At 36.1% G+C, this 21,614-nt stretch overlaps 1 protein-coding gene across 1 annotated transcript; it reads right to left on the bottom strand.

Moving 5' to 3' along the window:
- Window positions 1-10,216: 10,216 nt before the first annotated feature.
- Window positions 10,217-11,356, bottom strand: LOC145588799 (F-box protein CPR1-like). The gene has a single exon (XM_081645402.1). The coding sequence runs from the start codon at window positions 11,354-11,356 to the stop codon at window positions 10,217-10,219; it is 1,140 nt and encodes a 379-aa protein (XP_081501528.1).
- Window positions 11,357-21,614: the final 10,258 nt, after the last annotated feature.

Raw genomic sequence — 21,614 nt, 5'->3', positions numbered from 1 at the left:
CATGCAAGGATTGAGTATTCCTTGCAGATGTATTCTTGAAGTTGTTTGGAAAGCTTGACATAGAAGCTGACTCAGACAGCTGCTGATTCCGATTTTGCTCGATGATATGTCGAGCATCGGTTAAGGTCTTCTTGTTGCCATCCGGCTGAACTGCACAGATGACCTAGACGGGCACAAGGATTTTAGTCCAGTCAAGGGCAGGCGTAGTCTTCTCCTTGGGATGTGGAGTAGGCTGCCTGTCTCTGACTAACTTCTTCCTCGCAGCTCGAGGAGATTTTTTGGCCGACTGACTCTTACTAGAGTCGGCCGTCTTCTTTTCGATCAGGTCCTTGATCTCACCCTTGAAACTTGACATGAATTTCATGAGCTCGTCTCGAGTTACTGGAGCCTGACCTCCGGTAGTACCAGGAAGTGGTCCTGCAAACCTGCTGGTACCGGCTTCGTTGTTTACTCGTTCCAGCTTGTCTCTAGAACGGATGTACTTGGCAATTAGTGACCTGTCAGGGGCCACAAAAGTTTCGACGTCCACATCGTAGTCATCTTCATGGTCTGTGAAGACCTCCCCATCAACCGTAGGGCGGTTGGGGTCTAGCGGTGGTACAGACTCTTGAACCATCCTTGAGGTACTGTCCCCATAGACAGCGCCAAATGTTTTGAGTGTTTTTGTCCCTCGGGAGAGTTACAGCTCGAAGATTGGTCCGGCGGCGCCTGTACCTGCAAAACAACGGAGACTCCGGTTGGTAGGAGCTCCGCCTCCGACGATCAAGTTAGAACACGTTGGAGAATGTGAAAAAGGTGCGGAAAGTAAAGTGGGACCTTCTCGGATTCCGATATCAGGTGTTTTCTCTGATGTAAGAGAATGTAGGGTATGTTGTAATAAATTGTAGGTGTCCCCAAAAGGGGGAAAATCTCCCTATTTATAGGGTCATTGGTAAAATGTGCCCCTGATTTGGTCACTCTGACCTAATCCTGTTGGGCTGCGCCGAATTACGGCTTTCTCGGGATTTGAGCCCTTGAAGGCCGTCTTTTCTCCCAAATTCTGGGAATGACACGTGTGAAAGGGAGATTGGTCCAATTTGGACGAATCTTGGGTTGACACGTGACACCATCTGGTTGGCCCACGTGGCATGGGTAAAATTATCCAAAACAAGGATGAAGATATACAAATGAATCTTGTCAGTCGTTTATTTTGGACGATTTTCTTCAATTTTATAACTTTTGAATGATTATTTATAAATTATAATATTATAACTTGGAAAAAAAAAATTATTCTCTAAAAGTAATGAACCAAACAACCCTTTGCTGACTGGGTGCTGACTTGTCATGACTTAAATGATGTGTAACTTTGGTTTTTTAAATTTTTTTTTAAAAAAAATATTCAAAGACTAAAATTAATAATCAATAAAAAATATCAACGGTTCAGATTTAATCTCTTATTATAGTCGTCCGTAGTCGTCTGTAGTCGACGACTACGCTAGAACCATCCTACATTATGGGGAATTCCTTTCCAAAATCTCACACATTATATACGAAGTAATTATATGTTTTTTTTTTCCTTTTTATGAATTATGAACTGAATAGAATAATCGGAAATCCTAGTACTGTCTCATGGCAATTGAAGTACGGGATAGATAACTTTGATTACGGAAACTCTTATCACCATCTGGATTTCCAAAATCTATATAACTTTGATTTGTACGGAAATTAATAGGAAAAAATATTGTACCAAATAATTTTTATACCATAATTAGCAGTTTTTGTTACCAAACTAGTATTTAGCCCCTATGATGTACGGGTTGAATTTGTTGGTAAAATGTTTTTTTTTTTTTATATAGACAAAACTTACATTTAATTTCATCAAAAAAAAAATTTAAAAAAAAAACAAAATATACATTTAATTTCATGAAATCTACCACAGTAAAAAAAAATTATTATTTGCATTAATAGGTGTACATATCATCACGAATTGCATTAGGTACTTACAACATAATTTAAACAAAAAAAATCAATAAATTCATCAAAATTAAATTTACAAAGTATTAATTTTGCCATTTTGTGATAGATTTCGTGAAATTAAAGGTATGTTTCTATGTAACTTTTATTTTTTTTATTTTCTTTTTACAAATATTTCTTTGTAATTTATTTGGTAATGTATGTCAAAAAATTATTATTTGATAAATTCATGAAAGGTATCACAAAAATTACAAAACTAATATTTTGAATAGAATATTACATAAAAACGAAAAATCGACTCATCCATCAACCCCATTATCATTTAGAACTTAAAAAGTACATAAAGGAATGGAAAAGTTTAGAGAAATTAAAATGTAAAAATTGACTTAAAATATGAAATTAATATAAGGGGAAGAACACTTGTAACTAACCTTTAAAAATGCATAGAGATTATAGGTAGGAGAAATAAATGTTAGATAATATAAACTCCTCAGATTGGAGTGATTCCATTGATCAAATATATATAGGGTTACAAGGGTGAGTCCTAAACACGTTAGGAGATCTCACAAGATAATTACATAATATTAACAAACTATATCCTTCTATACAAAATAATATTGAGAATATTTATCATATTCTATCATACCCCCGCAGTCTTAGCGGGAGGAGGTCGTACGCTGAGACTGGATCGGAACTCCAGAAATAGTTGTCGAGGTAGGCCTTTTGTGAATATGTCGGCAAACTGATAACGTGAAGGAACGTGAAAGACCCGTACATGCCCCAACGCCACCTTTTCTCGAACGAAATGAATGTCCATTTCGATGTGCTTGGTGCGTTGGTGCTGTACGGGGTTATGGGATAAATAAATGGCACTGACATTATCACAATAAACAACGGTGGCCTTACTAAGAGGACACTGTAACTCCAAAAGAAGATTACGAAGCCAACATGCCTCGGCAACAACATTTGCGACGCCTCGATATTCTGCCTCTGCACTTGATTTAGAAAGAGTAAGCTGACGCTTAGAAGACCAAAAAATGAGATTGTCACCTAGAAAACAACAATACCCTGAGGTCGACCGACGAGTGTCAGGACACCCGCCCCAATCTGCATCAGTATAAGTAATCAATTGCGAGGATGATGAAGGATATAAGTGTAACCCGTGATCAATGGAGCCCTGAATGTACCGCAATATGCGTTTCAATGCATCATAGTGAGCCTCTCTGGGGTCATGCATGAATAAGCAAACCTGCTGAACTGCATAAGCTATGTCAGGGCGAGTAAATGTCAAGTACTGAAGAGCACCTGCAAGACTACGATATAGTGTTGGATCATGAAATTTAGGCCCTGTCTCTGCACTAAGCTTGGATTGGGTATCCACTGGAGTCGCCGCAGGTTTACAACTAGCCATGCCTGCGCGCTCTAATATTTCCTGCGCATATTTTTGCTGGGACAAAAACAAGTATGATGGAGTACGAGTGACAGCAATTCCCAGAAAAAAATTCAGAGGACCTAAATCAGTCATTGGAAATCCTGTACGTAAGTGAGATATGATGCGCTCACGTAACAGATCTGAGGATGTAACCAACACAATATCATCAACATATAATAGAAGGTATGCCATATCATTCCCGTGTCGGAAAATGAATAAAGAATTGTCACTTTTAGCAATGACAAACCCCATCTGCAAGAGAAAGTTAGCAAACCGTTGATACCAAGCTCTGGGAGCTTGCTTTAGACCATAGAGAGCCTTACGAAGTCTGCAAACATAGTCTGGAAATCTCTTGTCAACAAAACCGGGGGGTTGATTCATATACACACACTCTTGCAAATCACCATGTAAAAATGCATTTTTAACATCAAGTTGATGAATAGACCACTTACGAGTCATAGCCAGGCTCAGCACCGTGCGAATAGTAGCCGGTTTCACAACCGGACTGAAAGTTTCGTCACAATCCACCCCTTCAACCTGTGATTTTCCATTACAAACAAGACGAGCTTTGTGTCGTTCCACATCACCGTTAGAATTTAATTTATGACAAAAAAGCCACATACAATTAACAATGTTCACCCCCGTAGGCCTAGGAACCAATTCCCATGTCCCCGTATTAATTAAAGCACTATATTCATCACGCATCGCAGCATTCCAATTTAGGTCGGAAAGGGCTTGTTTGTGATTTTTGGGAAGCGGGGAGCGGGTTATTGGATGACACGGGGTGGTAGTGGCAAGACCGTACTTTGGGTTTGGTTTAAAAATGCCGTGTTTGGAACGAGTTTGCATTTGAGGAGAGGGAGGTGGACGAGTAGGTGTGATGGGGAGGCAGCCACGAAGTGGGGGAGCTGTGTAGGCAGGAGAGCCCGAGCTAGCAGGGTGCGTAGCTGGGCTGTGAGGTGTAGCTGCACTGCCCGAGCCAGGAGAGGGTGTGGCTGGGCTAGTGGGGCTGCTTGGCTGGGTAGGCTGGCTCGGAGTGGGGCTGTGAGGGACTGCAGCACTGCCTTGCAGTTCTGCCTGGCCAGCAGCGTGAGTGGAGTGCTGGGCAGCAGGGCCAGGCAGGCTGGTCCGCAGGGTGGCTGCGGTGTGAGGCAGCAAGTCGCGGCCTGCCTGCGGACTAGGCTGTCTGGGGTTTTGGGGGGGGGGTTTTCGTGATTTTGGTGCATCAAACGCAATGAGGGGTGATGTAAAAAATATGGGGATGGATCATCGGAAGTCAAAAAATCATTATCGGTTTGGCGAAACATAGAAATGTTGCGGTATGGAAGGATGTTCTCATCAAAAGTGACATGACGAGAGATTATGATTTTGTTGGTTGTGAGATCCAAACATCGGTAACCTCTATGGTCGGAAGGGTAACCCAAAAACACGCAAGGTGTGGAACGAGGTGCAAGTTTGTGAGACATAGTAGCTGACAAGTTCGGGAAGCAAAGACACCCAAAAACCCGAAGGTGATCATAGGACGGAACTACCCCAAAGAGAGCCTGAGCCGGAGTGATTTGAGTGAGAGTTTTAGTTGGCAAAATATTAAGTAAATATGTTGCGGTTTCAAGAGCAATGTGCCACATAGAGGGTGGAAGGGAAGCATGGAATAGAAGAGTACGCTTAATGTTGTTAATCGTACGGATCATTCTTTCGGCTTTGCCGTTTTGGGAAGATGTGTGAGGGCATGAAAAGCGAAAAACCATTCCATTTTTGACACAAAACAATTTGAACGGATCATTATCAAATTGGCGACCATGATCGCTTTGAAAAGATTTAACAGGACGGTCAAATTGAGTGAGAATATATTGTCGAAAATTAAGAAAGGTTTGAAACACTTGAGATTTATAAACAAGCGGAATAGTCCACACATAATGAGTGAAATCATCTAAGAGCACTAAATAATACTTGTGACCTTTGTCACTACGAATAGGAGAAGTCCACAGATCGGCATGAATTATATCAAAATCAGAATGAGTAGTGCTATTAGAACGATAAAAAGGCAAGCGAATATGTTTTCCCAATTGACAACCAACACAAGTATTGGAGTCATGCTCCTTATTACAAACAATCAAATTCCTACTTTTAAGTAAATCTAAGGTAGGTGCCCCGGGATGTCCTAGACGATTATGCCATGTGTATGGAGACAAGGCTGTGAGAGAAGTGGCTAGACAAGTTGACGGAGTGGTGGTCACAGGATATAGGTCCCCCGTACTATTGCATCTGGTTATTAGACTCCCCGTTCGAAGATCCTTCACAGAAAAACCACTAGGATCAAACTCTATGGACACGGAATTATCAGAAGTAAATTTACGAACAGAAATTAAATTTTTGATAATTTGTGGAGCTAAATAAACATCACGTAAAGCAAGGGATTTATTAGCAATAGTGGAATGACCATAACCCGTTATTGGAATGCGTTGACCGTTTCCCACTTGAATATAATTATTATTGCTTAAATTAAAAAGGGGTAAGAGTTTACCGGCTTGATTGGTCATGTGAGAAGTAGCTCCGGAGTCCATGTACCAAGATGGGTCATAGTTGGGCAAGCTCATAGTTGCAAATGCGTTGCCTAACTCAGTCGGAGTCATAGTAGCACCATATTCAGACCCTTGAGCTACGCAGGCTTGTTGGTGGGGCTGTTGATACGACTGTGGAGCATGAAAATAGGCAGCAGGGGGTCGTTGTTGCTGTACGGCAGGAGGGCCTGGCCTCCCTGGTTGCTGCGGGTAGGGGTATGGGGGTTGATCCCATTGAGGTGCAGCTTGCGGACCCTGGTAGTAGCTTGGCTGGTTCCCCCATTGAGGCTGACCCCAAGCTGGCGCCTGCTGCTGCGGAGCTTGCTGCTGAGCTTGCTGCTATCCCGTGCCTCTGCCACGACCCCTGCCACGTCCCTTGCCACGGCCTCTGCCGCGACCAGGTGGTGCGCCACCACGACCAGCCGGCTGCTGCTGTTGGGACACCGGCTGCTGCTGGGTTCCGGGCTGGTTTGGGGTTCCGGTTTGAGCCACAAAAGAGGAAGTCGGATTGCTTGTGTCGTTTGCTCTACGAGATTCCTCGAGCAAAAGCCGGGATCTGGCAGTCTCAAAAGAAGGCAGGGGTTCCGTCTGCTGAATCATTGCAGCCACTGTATCGAAGTCAGTATTGGTAAGACCCGAGACCAAGCGAATTACCATTTTTTGCTCCGACACCGGTTGATCAACATTGGCTAATTGATCTTTTAAATTCTTCAATTCACGACAATATGAAGAAACATCTGAAAAATTTGAGAGATGCAAGGCATTGAATTGATTTTCAAGATAGACGGCTCTAGTAGTTTTATTATCTTGATAAATTGCCTTGAGCTTGTCCCAAATCTGTTGAGCCGTAGCCCCTTTTTCTATAACCGTTTCAAGCAAATCCTTAGAAATCGTGCCATATATCCAGTTCTTGACAATAGAGTCAAGTCGTTTCCACATCTCATCCGATATATCCGTCGGTTAAGGTGTTTTAGAGTCAATGTGATCAAGAACATTGTACGCGTGTGCATGACACTCAAATAATTCAACCCAATTGGAATATTGGACTTTATCTCGATCAAGAATAAGGGGAAAAACATTCTTGATGTTGTTAACACCTAATGCAGGGTGATAATCAGCAGAAGAGGAAGAAGAGGCGTTGTCATCTTTGCCCATGGTGGCAGGAAGAAGGTAGGCGCACCAAAATTATAACACAAGAAACTAGAATAAAATTAATTAATTGAGAAAACCAATTAATTAATTAATTATAGTGGAGGAAAAAGAAATAGCAGGTGCACTCAAGAGGAATTGCCGTGGGAAGAAGACAAATATGGGGCTAAAAAAAAATTTTGCGGAAGCTAGATCGTAACCTAAAGCTGTGATACCATGTTAGATAATATAAACTCCTCAGATTGGAGTGATTCCATTGATCAAATATATATAGGGTTACAAGGGTGAGTCCTAAACACGTTAGGAGATCTCACAAGATAATTACATAATATTAACAAACTATATCCTTCTATACAAAATAATATTGAGAATATTTATCATATTCTATCAATAAAGATGATTGATCAAGTAACATTGAATAATTGAAAATTAATTTATTTGTAAATATTAAATAGAGAAACTTTAGGGGAATAGTGTCATTTGGGAAATGATAACGATCGACAACATTGTTAGTGTCATTTTGGGAAAGAAAGCGTTATTGGAAGTAGAAAAACTACCAAACCCCAAAAAAAAAAAAAAAAAATAAATAAAAAAATACTTACGTGGCACTCTATATGGCCTTTAAATTTTCCTGTTATTAAATATTAGTATAGATTTTGAGTACCAGAATTATACGGAAATCTAACACAATTACATACACTAACCTTAATATTTTTTTTCTTCAGATATATACAAGTATATATAACAATTTGAAAAAGTATCTTGACCCCTGGGTTTAACATTAGATACAACAATGGCTTCGTAAAATTGATGATCTTGAACCAAAATTTTTGTATTTCACATCTTCGAAGAATCATGGACCTCATGTTTTGTTTTTTTGGTGTTTAGAGAGGCACAAGGGTGGGGGTGAGAATCGATTTCAGGATCTCCTGGAAGCTGGAGGGAAGCTCTAACCACTTGACCTATTCCTCACTCTCATAGAACTCATGGTTTTGTGATCGATCAAAGATAATACCTTCTAGGCAACTATCAAATTGTCATAGACAATCACGTACGTTAAGTGCTACAATAATGATATTGACCATAACGTAATCGTGTATCCCTATAACCTTACCATGTACATGACTCAGTGTTTGGGTAGTTTGAATGGGTTTCCGTTGTTTCTTACGTTGATGGTGATCAAAATTATAATGCCCCTTGAAGAATTGAAGAACGATGAAAAGAATATGTTTGATGAGAGAGGACAACAATGTCACAGATGTTACGAAAATAATAAAAGCAAGAGTTCTTGTTAAAAAGGAATTTTAGTTTTTTCGTTAAGTATATGGTTTATCAAACTATCATCATTTAGGGTCTGTCCATATTTACTGAACTGAGTTGAATTAAACTGAACTAAACTGAATTGAAATAATTGGAGCTGAACTGAATTTTAAAATATAGATCCGTTAATGGTATTTTTAATATTGTAGGAGAAATACAAGATAAGTGCAATGCAATTATTGTTAAACTTGGATTTAAAGTTAAAAAGATCATGAGCAATTATTAATCAGTAAGTTTAAAGAACAGAGGTAATAGAGCACCAATAAAAATAAAGTTTAATCTTTAATTTTTTTTTTTTTTGGAAGAAAAAATAATCTAATATCATATCATATAACTAATATATAAAGCTAAACTTTTAGCCAGGTCATGAGGCATTGACACTTGGCGTTCCAGCTTTTTGCCTTGGAAGAAAAAATAATCTAATATCATATCATATAACTAATATATAAAGCTAAACTTTTAGCCAGGTCATGAGGCATTGACACTTGGCGTTCCAGCTTTTTGCCAAGCGTCGCGCCACGTTAGATAGATTTAAATAGATTTCTTAAGATAAAAAAGTTAGTTTAGGATTATATTTGGATAGATTTTTAGGATAAAATTGTTAGTTTAGAGTTTCATTTTCGATAAAATATCAATATTTCAGATGTACAAATTTAATTATAATATTATTCAAAAAAATTATTAGATTATAATTCTCAAAAATTATCATATAAATTATTTTTTATGTCATATTATTTTTTGGAGCGAAGGAAGTAATTCAAAGTGCAAAACATACATTTATAATATATACTAATTGGTTAAAATAATATACTTTACAATCTAATATAATTTTAGTACTATGTAGACCTGTCAATTAGGTTGGGTCATGAGTCATCTCGGATTGGGTCACTTCAGGTACGAGTCAAGAAATATTCACCCCTTGCCCAAAGTTTTGGTTTGGGTCAACCCAACGGGTTTTGAACATTTATTTTATTTAATTTATTTGCTAATTTTTTATTTTTTGAATGTATTAAATCAAACATTTTTGCCAATATTATTACTAGATAGCAAATCATCACAAAAGTACATCAATTCCTAACTAATTTTGTATCAATAATTTATTTTAAAATTTGATATATAAATTAAAATTTATCTTAAAATTCAATAAACAACCCGCGCATCGCACGGGCACAAATCTAGTATATATATATATAAAGGGGAGTTTTTTCGCGAGTTTTTAGAGGGCCACGTAGGATTTAATTTTTTCACCGCGCCATGTAGCATAATAAATTTTAGCGGTAGCCAATTAAATACGAAATTATTAATTTCTTTTAGAATTAAATAATTTAAATGACACGCAAGCAAAATTGACGAATGAAATTTCCCAGTTTAAATTAATTAAATGTAAAATATTATCTTTTGATATTAGGATTTTTATCAAAATATATAACAAATTTTAACACATAAATATATATATAAAAAAAATTATTTTAAAAAATTCAAACAAACCGTATTTGTTCTCAAATGTATCAATAACAAACTAAATTCATAATCATTATATCTAAGAAAACAAAACCAAATCAAAATTCCAAAACTCAAAAAGGACAATTATTCCATAAATCTGTGTCCATTATACTTCAAAATCAAATACAATGATATTAACAGCAATACAAAATAACCTAGTTTAAATTCTCAATTACATAATTCTAATCACTATTTATTTTTATTTTATTTTATTTTTTATTTTTTTTGGACATAGACAATGAATAACAAAATCAATAAGCATAGAACACTTTTCAACCATATATACATCCAAGACAGGCTAACTTGATTCATCTAACAACAATAAGCTCTCAGTACAGCCATAAGCCTTCCCACCGGTCATGCCGCGAGCGCCATCAAAAACACCAGAATTATTCCTTCTATTAACATTGAAAACTATCAATGTCCCGAAACTAGTAGTAATAATAACCTTCCCATCCTCCTTAGCCCACACTTCTTTATTCGTAGCCGAACACAACTTAATTCGGTACAACACTTTCCATGACTCATCTACACCGTACTCTTCCATTCTCCAAACGAGCACATTATCCATCGGCTTTACAGTCCCCGGTAACAGAACCATGGCAAGAGAATCACCAATCACGGTGAGTTCCAATATCGGATCAACCTCCTCACTGATCACCGTGGGTAATTTTATCTCCCCGAAACAATCACTTTTCGGATCGAATGTCATAATCGAAGCACCAATCTCCTTTACTTGTGACACATGATCAAACTTGCCTCGAAAAATAATCCAATGTATCATACCATTCACAAAGCAACATTCTGAAATTCTACTAGTAAGGCCAAAGGGAAGAAACTCAGGAAGCAAAACCTTATTCCACCCTAAATTCATTCCTTCCCCTTCTCCTACTCGATTAATGGAATAAACATGAGCGCAAGGCGGATGTATCGGAACTGAAAAATAACCCTCGATACTCATAGTATGATAATTGATCACAACTAGTTTATAATTATCCTGTAAAGAATTGTACCCAAATCCAACGACATACTCATCTGTATACATAGTAGGTTTAGGTTCAATACGTCGAATTTTGTTAATTGATGGGTTCCAAAGCATAAGACCACCCATTGTATCAGACAAACAAACTAATCCATCGTACGAGGCGACGACATCTTTGAATTCTTCCGGAAGGTTTCGGAGTTTGGTGCAGCGTGGGATCGGGTTATCGTAGCGGTAAAGATAGTATCTTAGGAATGATCTAAGGAGGAGTAAGTGGTTGTTTGGATTGCGGGAGAGAGATTTGTGATGGTGGAGATGTGAAGCGATGAATTTCGGGTTTTTGATTAGAGAATGCCATGATTTTGAGACGGTAAGGAATTTCAAGAGGGATTTTGAAGGGAGTTTTTCGAGGATTAAAGGGTGAAGATCAGATGGTATATCTTTATTTTCTGCCATTGATGAATGAAAGAAATTGTAATTCACAGGAATTTTAAAAGAAAGTTTTTCGAAAATTGAGGGATGAATGATTGAATCGATATATCTGGTATATATGGAGTATATATAAGACATAAATAAGCAATGTATAAGATGAGTAGTAAAAAGATAAATTTTTAATTTCCTAATCCTAATGGGAAACGAAGTGCATATTTACATAACCGCCCTTTATATTTATTTTATTTTTTATAGAAGTAAAAGACTTTTTTCTCTTAAAAAATCTAATTAAACCAATAAATATTTATAATAACTTGGTTTTGAGTCTTTTGACGTTGAATTGTTAATTACATTTGATTAAAATAAATAAAAAAAAATCTCTTAAAAAATCTAATTAAACAAAGAAAAACTATTAATAATAACGTGGTTTTGATGTTCAATTGCTGATTACATTAGATGAAAGTTCTTGTATTTATTTATGGCATTTACAATTGAAATATGTAAAAGTCTTATGTACAACGAGTGTACAATAACTTTATTGTAAAACTGTCAATTTAAGCGTAATTTTAACTATTTTATGATAAATTTAATCACTTAAAAGGTAACTTTTAATTTGTTATTGGTTTGAATTTTATTTTAATGTGTAATCTAATCTAATATATATATATATATATATATATATATATATATATATAAAGGGGAGTTTTTTCCCGCGTTTTTAGAGAGCCACGTAGGATTTTGTTATTTTAAAAAAATTATAGAGCGCCACATAAATGTGCAATGTAGGATTGGAATTTAATGTGTGCCACATAGGTTAAAAAAATATTAAAATATTAAAATTATAAAAGTCAGGATGAAAAATAACAATTTATTGTGTAACTTACCATATCATTTTAACTTACAATATTTTTTGCATATGTAGGGTGATTATGTCCATGCTTCAATCAAAGGAAAATTTGTCCAACAATTTCGTTCTAAACTGGTTGAAGCATAAGTTTACACAATTCGATTTTTTTCTGTTGTACCTAACAAGAATGAATATCGTGTTGTGAGCGATAACAAGATAATGATACAATTTTTTCAAAATACAACTGTCAAGGGCGTTGCAGATAATAATAAAATTCCGTTGCATAGATTTGAATTTGTTCAATTGCAACATTTAGATAAGTTCCGTAGTAATGCTACACTCCTCGGTATATATTTTTACAAATTTTCTATTTTTATTTTAAAAAAATTTCTATAGTGTTATCTTTTGCTTAACTATTCTTTTTTAATTATTTTTTTTTTGTTTCGTACATCACTTTGTCCTACAAGATGTGGTTGGCATGGTTGTTAACGAAATTGGAGATTCAATTGAAATTGAAGATAAATGGTAATTATTATTTTAATATATTTGTATATATTATTATTATTATCAATTACGATTTACTAAGATTTATATTTGATTAATTTTATATTTATTAGCAAATTATTTGTATTTTGATATCATGGTTAGTGGACAACGAATCCAATTAAAGATTTGGGATAATTTATTTCCTGATTATTCAAGACAAAAAGACCTACTTGCTGATTCTACTAAGCCTTTTGGTATAGTTGTTACTTCAACAATGGTCAAATATTTTAATGGTAAGTATAATATATTAGTTATTATAATAAATTATTTTTTAAATATTTAATAGGAATAACCTAATTTGCCATTGTCATTTTGTTTACAGGAAAAATTAATCTAAATACTTCTGCATCAACCAAAATTTATATTGAGCTTCAAATTTCCGAGGTTGATGAATTGAAATCTTTATGGAGGTATGTTATTTCAATAATTTTATTTTTTATAATATTCTTTCTATATAAATATACCTCTTATATATGATCATTATAATGCAATAAGAAGTTAGATAATGCCACCATTGGTAAACTTGAAATTCAGAGTATTAAGATTGGACCCGAAGAAATCAACTCTAAAAAAGTTGATATTTTAACGCTTGTAAAACACATGTAAATTAAAGCATTCTTTCCTTTTAACAAATTTCATCTTTTGCAATCCAAATCCAAAATGAACACAAAACACAACTCTTACCAACTATCCTATTGTCTTCTAATCCTTTTTTATTATTAGTATTTAATAAGACACAAATCTTAAATAATAAATAAACCCGTGCGTCGCACGGGCTTCACACCTAGTTTCTTATATATACGTGATTACATATTATAAAGATTATGATTAATCTAATACATTAGAAGTTTTTCGTAAGATAAAATTTAACAATAGAAAATTAATAAATTTTATAGTATAAAGTATAACTTTAAGTACTTTTAACATTACTTTAACCCATTTTACAAAAAAATTAACGTACACCCGCCTTTTTAAAGAATTTGTGTTGAAATTTAACTGATTTTGCCATCAGTTAGCCAATTTTGTTCCTTAAGCATCGATATCACAATTCTAATATACGCAGATTTTTTTTATTTTTTGGAAATATAATATGGATGTTGATTTCCCATTTTCCCCATGTTAATTTATTAACTGCTTGACTAGGGTATGTTTGTTTCTTTTTTTTTTTTTTTTTTCTTTTTATGAAAAATGTTTAAATTTTTTTTTTTTAACAATAAAAGTTTTACTAAGGCTACTCTGCAGGAATGCTAAAAAGTTGCTGAAATTTCAATACGTACGAACGAGCATTGGGCCAGAAAGTTAACTTGAATAAGACAGAAGTTGCCTTTAGTAAATGTGTTGCTGTTGAAAGAAGAGAAGCGATCATTGAGACTCTTGGTGTTAGGGAAGTAGAGAGACATGAGAAATATTTGGAGCTACCTACGATTATTGGTAAATCAAAAAAAGGCCATTTTTACGTTCTTGAAGGAACGAATATGGAAGAAACTTAATCGGTGGAAGGAGAGGTTACTTTCAAAACCAGGCAGGAAGTTCTCATTAAGGTTGTGGCGCAAGCAATCCCGACATAAATGATGAGTGTCTTTAAGATCCCCGATGGTTTAATTGATGAAATTCACAAACTTTTGTGTCGTTTTTAGTGGGGTTATAGGGAAGACTCAAGAAAACTACATTGGCAAAGTTGGGAAAAGCTATGTTCCCCCAAGGCAAAGGTGGCATGGGATTTCGTGACTTAAAGTGCTTTAATCAAGCTCTCCTAGCAAAACAAGTGTGGCACCTACAAACAAATGAGTCATCACTCCTTCTCAAAATCCTCAAGGCTCGCTATTTTAAAAAATCTCCGATAATAAAGGCGCTTAGGGGTCATGATCCAAGTTTTACTTGTAGAAGTATGTGGGGGGCGAAGGGGCTGATGAGGGATGGTCTTATTTGCAAAGTGGGAGGCGGGCTGCGGGTTTGGGCTGGGAAAGATCCGTGGCTTATTAAGGAGGGGCGCCCTTTTATCCCTCCTATTCTAGATGGCTGTGGGGAGAACATGTGTGTACGTGAGCTAATGATTGAGGGATGGGGAGAATAGGATAAGGCTGTTGTTGAGGAGTTGTATGATGCTGAAGTTGGGGCTTTAATATTCTCTATCCCACTATCTTGTAGGGGTGGGGATAGAGGATGCGTGGTTCTGGTGCATGACTAAGGATTGGTCCTTTATAGTGAGGTCATCCTATTGGTTGGCTAAGGGAGTGAGGAATGATGAGGTTACTGTGTTGTGAAATGATGATATTTGGAGGTCGGTGTGGAATGTAAGAGGACCCCAAAGCTTCAACACTTTCTTTGGAGTGCGGTTAAAGGAAATTTGGCTGTTAAAGAAAGTGTCGTCCAACACCACAATATAACTGATACTTCTTGCTTAATATGTGGGGCAGCTAGAGAGTTTATTGTTCACTCCTTAATTGAATGTGAAGCTGCTACTGCTTTCTGGAATCACAGCAACTTAAAAGACAACTTCATGAATGCTCCAATGAATAATTTTGCTACACTTAGGGCCTGGCTTTATAGCAAGTGTAGTAATGCGGACCTCAGCGCTATGGCTGCCCTTCTGTGGGCTTCTTGGCGCTGCAGGAACTTGGTTGTCTTCGAGAACACAAGACTCAACTTTGTGATGCTTGTGGCTGGGTATAGCAGGATGGTGCAAGATTACAATCTATACTCTACGCGTGTTTTCAAAGGCTCTATAAATGCAAAAAGGGTCAGCAGCAGAAGTTCATGGATATGTCCTCCTACAGGGTGTGTGAAGATCAACGTGGATGCCCATGTTCCGAGTGTTGGTCTGACAGGTTTGGGAGCTGTTTTTAGAGATGAGAGTGGGAAGATCCTTTTGGCTGCAACTAAGAAGGCACCTTTATCTTCTCTATAGTGTGTAGAGGCCCAAGATGTCAGGTATGCAATGATTTTAGCTCGCATAATGGGTTATAGAAGGGTGTGGATTGAGTTTGATGCTGTCAATGTGATCTCAAGTGTTTCTTCTTCACGAATGGCTTTGCTCCTATCTTTGTTGTCTATTAGAAATGCTATAGGATGGTTTGATGTTTGCCTTTTTTCTCATGTTACGAGAGCATGTAATACGGTTACTCACCTTGTTGCGAGGTGGGATACGGGTAAGGCTGTGCACTGGTCCAAAACTGGGCCGGACTGGACCGGGATCGGAATGGACCGGAACCCGAAATCACCATTTATAAGGACCGGGACCAGAAAGTAATCAACCGGTCCAAGTTCTAGTCTAGACCTGTTTATTACAGACCGATCCGGTTTTGGACCGGAATGGACCGGTTATACTTTTTTTTTTTTGTATTTTAATATTTTTATATATACATCATTTTTTAACGTCTTGTTTTTGTTTGCTTGATTTCCTATTTTTCACCTAGAATTTATAAATAACAAGTTCTATACCTAAATATTTTTAGAAATTTAATCATAAAATATCAAATTTTCACCTAAATAATAAGAAAATACATTTTCCGATCCATTCCTGTCCGGACCGAAATATTCCAGTTTTTACTTGGATCGGACCGAAAACACGAAATCAACAAAATGTGAGGACCAAAGACTGACCCGGAATCCAACGGTCCGATCCGGTCCAATTCCGGTTCGGTTTCCGGTCTCAGTCCTTTTTTGCACACCCCTAGATACGGGTGTGAACTTGGAATATGTATGTTTTGACTCCATTCCTCAAAGTATATTAATTTTGGCGGAAATGGATGTTCCTAATTAATATATGCTCAGCTTTCCTTCAAAAAAAAAAATGTTTGTCTCATCTTATTTGAAGATATTTTACAAAAAAAAAAATTAAGTTCAAATATATAATTCTAACAAAATAATACTACCTCTGTTTTTTCTGTTTTCAAAAATATTTCTTTCCGTACCCTGTTTATGAAAAATAGCAAGTCCAATTTTGTTTGGTCCATGATAAAGGTCCAATAATAGTGTAGTTGGATTAGGCTTGAAAAGAGCTTTCCAATGATATATTATAAGCCCAATTCCGATGAATTACGATGAAGTTATGGATTAAATTAAATTAGGCCGAATGATTTTAAATGTGGCCCAATGATCTAGAGGATGACCTATTAATTATTATTCCTAAAGTAATTAGGATTGATTTTGATCTTCTAGGAATATCTAGAAGGTTCTCTTTAATTCTAATAAGATTAGGATTGGTAATTATTTTTAAAGAAGAGTTTTATTTTGAATAAAATATATTAAATATGATTTTAAATATGCTTGGACGCAGAATTACCTATAACTTGTTTAAAAGGTGATTCCGAGTGTAAAAGCGCGTTGTACTTTTGAACCAACGCGAGACGACATAGTCGTCGCCTGGCGACGAGCTTGTCGTCTGGCGCTGACTCCTGTCGTTGGCAACAGGAGGTATTTTATTCCGAATATGATTTTCTTTGATCCCGTGCTATTTTTTTCTATAAATAAGGGTCGAATTTCCCTGTTTTCATTCACAATCTACAATTCACAACAATCATCTCTCTCTATTCTCTCTCTAAAAAAGCTAGAAGCTTTCTCTCTCTCTATTCTTTTTCTAAACCTTCCCTTATACAAAATTCCACATACATTAGCTCTAGACACACCTAGCCAAGTTCGAGGTTGCGTTTGCCCTAGACGTGAAAGGTTTAATATTTCTGAGGGTTTGGTCTCAAATCTCTATTTCAATTATTTGATTTAATTGTTTGTTTTATTATTTTCCTTGAACTTACTAACATGTGCATTTTGTTATTAGAAAGAGATACGAGGCATCCAAGTAAGTAATTTAATTGTTTAATTGCTTTATTATTATAGAAATCATGCTTAGATTATTTTGTTAATTCCTAGTATCATGTTAGGATGTCTTTATGATTCCTAGTATCATGTTTAGGGTTAACTAATATTTCTGATATCATCTATGATGCTTCCTATTCTTTATATCATGTTAGTGTCATGCTAGGAATAAAGCTTTGATCTTTATTGTTTAGTGACATGCTAGGGTTTGTTATTAATCTTGTTAGTATCATGCCTAGGATCTTGCTAATATTATTATGCTTTGAGATTGAGAATATTATTATTATGATGTTGCTTGACATATTTTTATTGTTTGATCACGCCCTCTCTTACAGGTTTAAAGGGAATTTGTACTTGTAATCACGCTTAATAAGATAATTAATAATCTTGTTTAGGTTAATATGATTATAATTCAAGTGATCGCCAAGCCAATAATAGATTTGTTTGTGCATTAAATTCAACCAACATAGACTAAACAGGTTTAGGGTAAACCTATTGATTGTGTGTTAGTCATAAAGCGCACATGAACACGAGAAGAATAAAGTAGAGGCCTATTATTAGGGCAAGTTCAATTTCTTTTAGGTTGGATTTGTACCTTCATCCCCGAACTTCTAGTCATGGTTCCAGACCTATTGGAGTTAACGATCTCCTGGATCGCTAAGGGGTGTAACCTTCACCCTGTGAATGGTTTACAAGTTCCTAAAACTTGTTGGCGACTCTTTTACACTAGCTTCCTTCCCTTTGGACGCCATCATACTTAAGTGTATGATCACAGTGGGGCTCAAGTGTGGGATGCTTGAAATATTCCCTACAATTTGACTAATTTTTTTTTTGGTTTTGAGAGAGCCACAAGAAGGACGAGTGATGATAATTGATCCTAGGATTACCTGAAATCGAAATGAGAGCTCTAACCACTTGAGCAATCCTTCACTCTCTCAGACAATATAAGTTCAAACAAAATAGATAAATTTAGACAATACAATTTCATACAAAATAATTTCATAAAAACTATTTTTAGATTTGAATAAGTTCAAACAGAATAAAATATTAGATAAATTAACTTCAGACAAAATCAGATGAATCAAATAGAGCCTAAATGCCCATGAACTCATAATAATACGTAGATAGTAGAATTGAGTTTAATAAGTAACTTTTTTAACGATTACATTAAACTCATAATGTTTATATCATCGGTAGATTAGAACTTAATAGCTAGCCATTGCAACTCAAATCAGCTTGAAAGATAATTAGCTTAAAAGCTGATGTGGCATGACAATTAACTTGTCATTAAAATTACTCTAATTAAAGGTCTACTCCCTCCGTATTTAAATAAGTGAAAAAAAAATTCTTGTGCACATATGTTAATGTAAAACTGTGACTAATAATATCATTAATTATCGATCAGTAAAAAATTATAACAATTGAATATTTTTTAGGAAATATTGACAGGAATAATCCCAACTTTACCTCATTCTCCCAAAATAATCCCAACTTTGAATTATTTTTTAATAATCCGAAATTTAAGGTGAATTTTCTTCTAACGGTCCCAAAAAGTTATCTGACTTGTTATAACAAGTTAGCTCATACGGGTCAGCATGTAATTGGCCAAAAAAAAATAAATATAAAAAAATATAAAAAAAAAATTGTAAAAAATAATTAACCAAAAAAACCCACCAGCCAAACCACCTCCCTGCCCCCACCCCCGCCAAACTCTCCCGCACCGGTCCTACACCACCACTGCGGCCAGACCCATCCCCTTCCTCTCGCCGGCGCTTCACCACCTCTACCCCTAAACCACCAAAAACCCCACCTAAAAACCCCCTAATTCACCAGAAAACTCATTCGATCTGATAAATAAACAAGCAAGTAATTCACCAAAACTCTGATTCAGTTGATGCAAGGCTGTTGGAGACTTTATGTGGTGGAGGGAGGAGTTTTTAGGGATTTTTCGAGGGAGGTATAGGGGTTTCGTGGTGGGGTTATGGTGGTTTAATTTAGGGTGAGGGCGGAGGGCTTTTGCGTTTTGGGGGTTCTGGGCTAGGCGGGTCGAGCGGCTACCGGCGGCAATGGGTCTAGGCGGGGGAGGGGGAAATGAGCCAGTGGGATAGGTGCCGTCGGCCAAAGAGTTAGCTAGGAGCCGATCATCGGAGATGGAGGTCAGGTTAGGCTGGGGAGCGGTTGTTGCATTGGTGGTGTTTTTTTTTAAAATATTTTTTTAAGTTAATTAATTAAACAATTAAAACCATAATATTAATTAAAATTAAAATTTATTTTATTTTTGACCAATCATGCGATGACACGTATACATTAATTTTTTTTTAAAAAAAAAAATTTACTTATTCAACAAATTACAGGTCACCTAGGACCATTGAAAGCAAATTCATATTAAAGTTCGGATTATTACAAAATAATCTAATCAAAAGTTGGGATTATTTTGGATGAATCGAGCAAAGTTGAGATTATTCTTGTCAAATTTTCCTATTTTATAACTATTTTATGAGACGCTTCCAACAAGTACTCACAAAACTATATTTACTCTTATGTATAAATCAGAAACATTAATCAAAGTGAATTACTTCATTTGAATAGTGCAAAAAGTCAAAACCTTAATACTAATAGCCACTATTGGCAAGTTAAATAAATAAATATGATAATGACATTCAACATGGAGTTCGTACATCAAATAAATCATATTTCCTCCATTCCACAAATATTGTAAAATTATCATTTTAGGAAGTTTTACATATAGTACAACTTTATCACATGTATTCTCTCTTTCTGTCACTTTATCACATGTCTCTATCTTTATTCCTCTCTATCTCTCTTATCTTAAACTCCGAGCAACGCCTTCATCTCTTCCCTTAAACTTATTAATCTAAGTTTCGAAGGTGTCTTTGTGACCTTTTCCCGGCTAAGAAGAATCAGAGAAGCCCCTATATTACCCACCTTAGAGTGGAAGGTTCACGTTCAAAGGATTTCACCGGCGAAACAAGAGGTCTAAGGACTAAGCCTAGCGCCGCCGTCATAAAGGCCATTGGTAATTTTGACCGTGACGGAAACGGTAAAGTTAGGGTTAGGGTTTCATGGGTCCTTGCGCTGGAGAGTTAGGCCTAACGCCGCCGTCAGGAGTGGTTCGTGACGGAAACGGTGAAGTTAGGGTTAGGGTCTTGAGGTTCTTTGTTGTTATGGTTTTGGATTATGGGTCTAAAAGGGGCTCTCTGATTTGGTCGGCTTACCTAAGTATGTATTTTTCTTCTTGTTATTCAGAGTTTACTTTATTTGTTAAAATTATGTATGGTTTATTTTAGCTTTTCTTGGTTGTTGTCCTGTATTTCTGGTTGTATTGGCTATAGTTTATTGGATGGTTGTGTGCGGAAGGAGTTTGGATCCCTTGTTAAGGGATTGGGTTTTGTTGTTGTGTTGAGAGAGTTAACATGGGTTGCCGTTGTTTGGGGAACGAACAAGAAGTTGACCATGGCTAGGGTGAAGTGTGTGTTATGGTGGAGTGATTATGGTTGTCATTCTACTCCCTTCTTTGTAGTGATCATTATGATCATTACTCTTGAAATTTTTTATCTGAAGCAGGCGCCCAAACTTTGTTTTGGGGTTTCTCGAGCCTCGACGTTATCAAAGCTTTCTTGCCAACAAGAACAGCCTTTGAAGGAAAGGTCACATGTCCAAGTGATCGGTTTGAAGGCCTTACTTGGTGATAAGTTGATCCCACTAGGTAAGGTTAAACTAGCCATGATCGAAGTTCGATACTCTTTTCTCTCTTTGTGTTTTGAAGTAGGTATCCGCTCTTTGGCCTATAAAGAGGTCCTAATCCGCAACATCTCCAGCCAACCCCAGTTATGTAATATGGTTTTTAATGTCGAAAGTTGTAAAGGCTTAAATGTCGAAAGCCTTGTAGTAGTAAGTTTTAGTTTTTATTTCGTATGTTGTAAACTCTGATTTTATTAATATAATTTGCCTTTGTCAAAAAAAAAAAAAAAAAAATTAATTTCTATGTTAAAATGCTATGACAACACAGATCAAGTTTGTAAGGAATAACATAGTAATGAAATCTCATACCCA

The sequence above is a fragment of the Chenopodium album genome, chromosome 17 (genome assembly GCF_948465745.1).
Source record: "Chenopodium album chromosome 17, dcCheAlbu1.1, whole genome shotgun sequence".
Taxonomy (NCBI): domain Eukaryota; kingdom Viridiplantae; phylum Streptophyta; class Magnoliopsida; order Caryophyllales; family Amaranthaceae; genus Chenopodium; species Chenopodium album.
Note: the sequence above shows the minus strand (reverse complement) of the source record. Positions and strands in the feature narration are given on the sequence as shown.

What these genes read in the sequence shown, in the direction of transcription:
- LOC145588799 (XM_081645402.1), bottom strand. Translation starts at nt 11,356, where the DNA reads ATGGCAGAAAATAAAGATATACCATCTGATCTTCACCCTTTAATCCTC.